The following is a 1,461-nucleotide window of genomic DNA, read 5'->3' as shown; positions in this document are numbered from 1 at the left end:
GTTAAATATATTTCTTGATATTTCTAATATATGAAATGTACTCCACATATTTAAGTCATAAAGTAAACTGAAAATACTTAATTTTGTAATTTGAAAGTATATTTTTATTTGAGTTTTTATGTGTATATATGGTGGCATTTTTTATAGATGGTATATTAAAATACAGACTGCCCTAGCTGTAAGATTAATTTTTTATTTTAAATAATTGCTTCACTTTAGAGATAAATTAAACTGGAAGAATGTTTTACTTTGTAAAGGTTTAGGTACAATCAAATCATAAAAGTGTGATTTTATTTTTTGTAGACTAAATATAATTTATAGATTTATACAATAATAAACATAATTTTATTGAAAAAAATATATAAATGTATGCAGACACTGCTTTGTTTACTCCAAAGATAATTCTTATGAAATAGCAATCTGTTTGAGGGGACCTTCTAAATATGAAGACAGTGCATTTGCCTTTTCCTTTAACATTCCAAATCCGACATTATTTCTTGCATATAAGCACAACAGCAGATGAGCTACTTGTGTAATTGCTATCCGTCCTTCCATACATTCCATAAGAATAATTTCTGGGCGTTCTTCTCGGAAAACATTTCTTCCATGTTTTTCATAAGCACACCATATATTACAAGCTATAGCAGCTGTAACCCGAGCATCTTTATCTCCATATCCACTGTACGCTAATAAAGATCCTTCGTGATTCAATAACCTGAAAGTTTCAAAAATATTTTGTATCTTCAATTTTTATGTGATTACTTACAAAGTGTTTTCTACACCTCCAGTATTAGCTTGACTTAACACTTGAGTTAACGCTTTAGGTTTCAACATTATGGAATTTAAACTATTTGCTTATAATTTTCTTTGTCCACTTCATATGACTTTTCAGTTTACTTTTTAATTCCTCTAACTACAACAATGTCAAATTTATTTGTATATGTAAAACATAGATCATAACATAGGTGTAAAAAAAATTGTAGTGTCTACTGGTGTACACTGGTGTCTACCATAGATAATAGATCTACAAAGGGTCTACCGTTACAGTGTTAGGCGACGTTAAAAACCGCAAGACTCCGTAGCCCCTGCGCAGGCTCGAAATAATTTTGAGTCATGTCTATGATTTTGCTCTTGCCGCCTTTTTATTAGAATTCAAACAAACGATCTCAAGCGTTCTGATCTGTGGAATAGAAATAAACCGGGCAGTAATCTACTAATAATTGATAATGTAGGCAGAAAAATGATACTCATATACAATGTAAACGCATTCTTTATTAGTATGAATGGAAAATAAAATAAATAAAAAATTGTTTCAACAAATTTATAATGCAAAATAAATACGTAATAAACATGTTTAATTAATTATTAAATTTATTGTAATTATGGACAGGTCTCTATGAAACAAAGCTAAAACATCACAAAAAACGAAGAAATAATTCTCACTTTAAACTTTTTCGAAGG

General features: G+C 29.0%; 1 protein-coding gene across 1 annotated transcript; it reads right to left on the bottom strand.

Moving 5' to 3' along the window:
* Positions 1–322: 322 nt before the first annotated feature.
* LOC108741869 (ragulator complex protein LAMTOR2 homolog) lies at positions 323–1,005 on the bottom strand. The gene is made up of 2 exons (XM_018476836.2): positions 767–1,005; positions 323–715 (listed from the first exon to the last, which is right to left on the bottom strand). The coding sequence occupies exons 1-2, from the start codon at positions 832–834 to the stop codon at positions 406–408; spliced, it is 378 nt and encodes a 125-aa protein (XP_018332338.1). The 5' UTR covers positions 835–1,005; the 3' UTR covers positions 323–405.
* Between the last annotated feature and the right edge of the window lie 456 nt (positions 1,006–1,461).

This window comes from Agrilus planipennis, unplaced genomic scaffold, assembly GCF_000699045.2.
Source record: "Agrilus planipennis isolate EAB-ADULT unplaced genomic scaffold, Apla_2.0 scaffold281, whole genome shotgun sequence".
NCBI classification, from domain to species: domain Eukaryota; kingdom Metazoa; phylum Arthropoda; class Insecta; order Coleoptera; family Buprestidae; genus Agrilus; species Agrilus planipennis.
The sequence above is the reverse complement of the archived record's forward strand: the minus strand, read 5'-3'. Positions and strand labels throughout refer to the sequence as shown.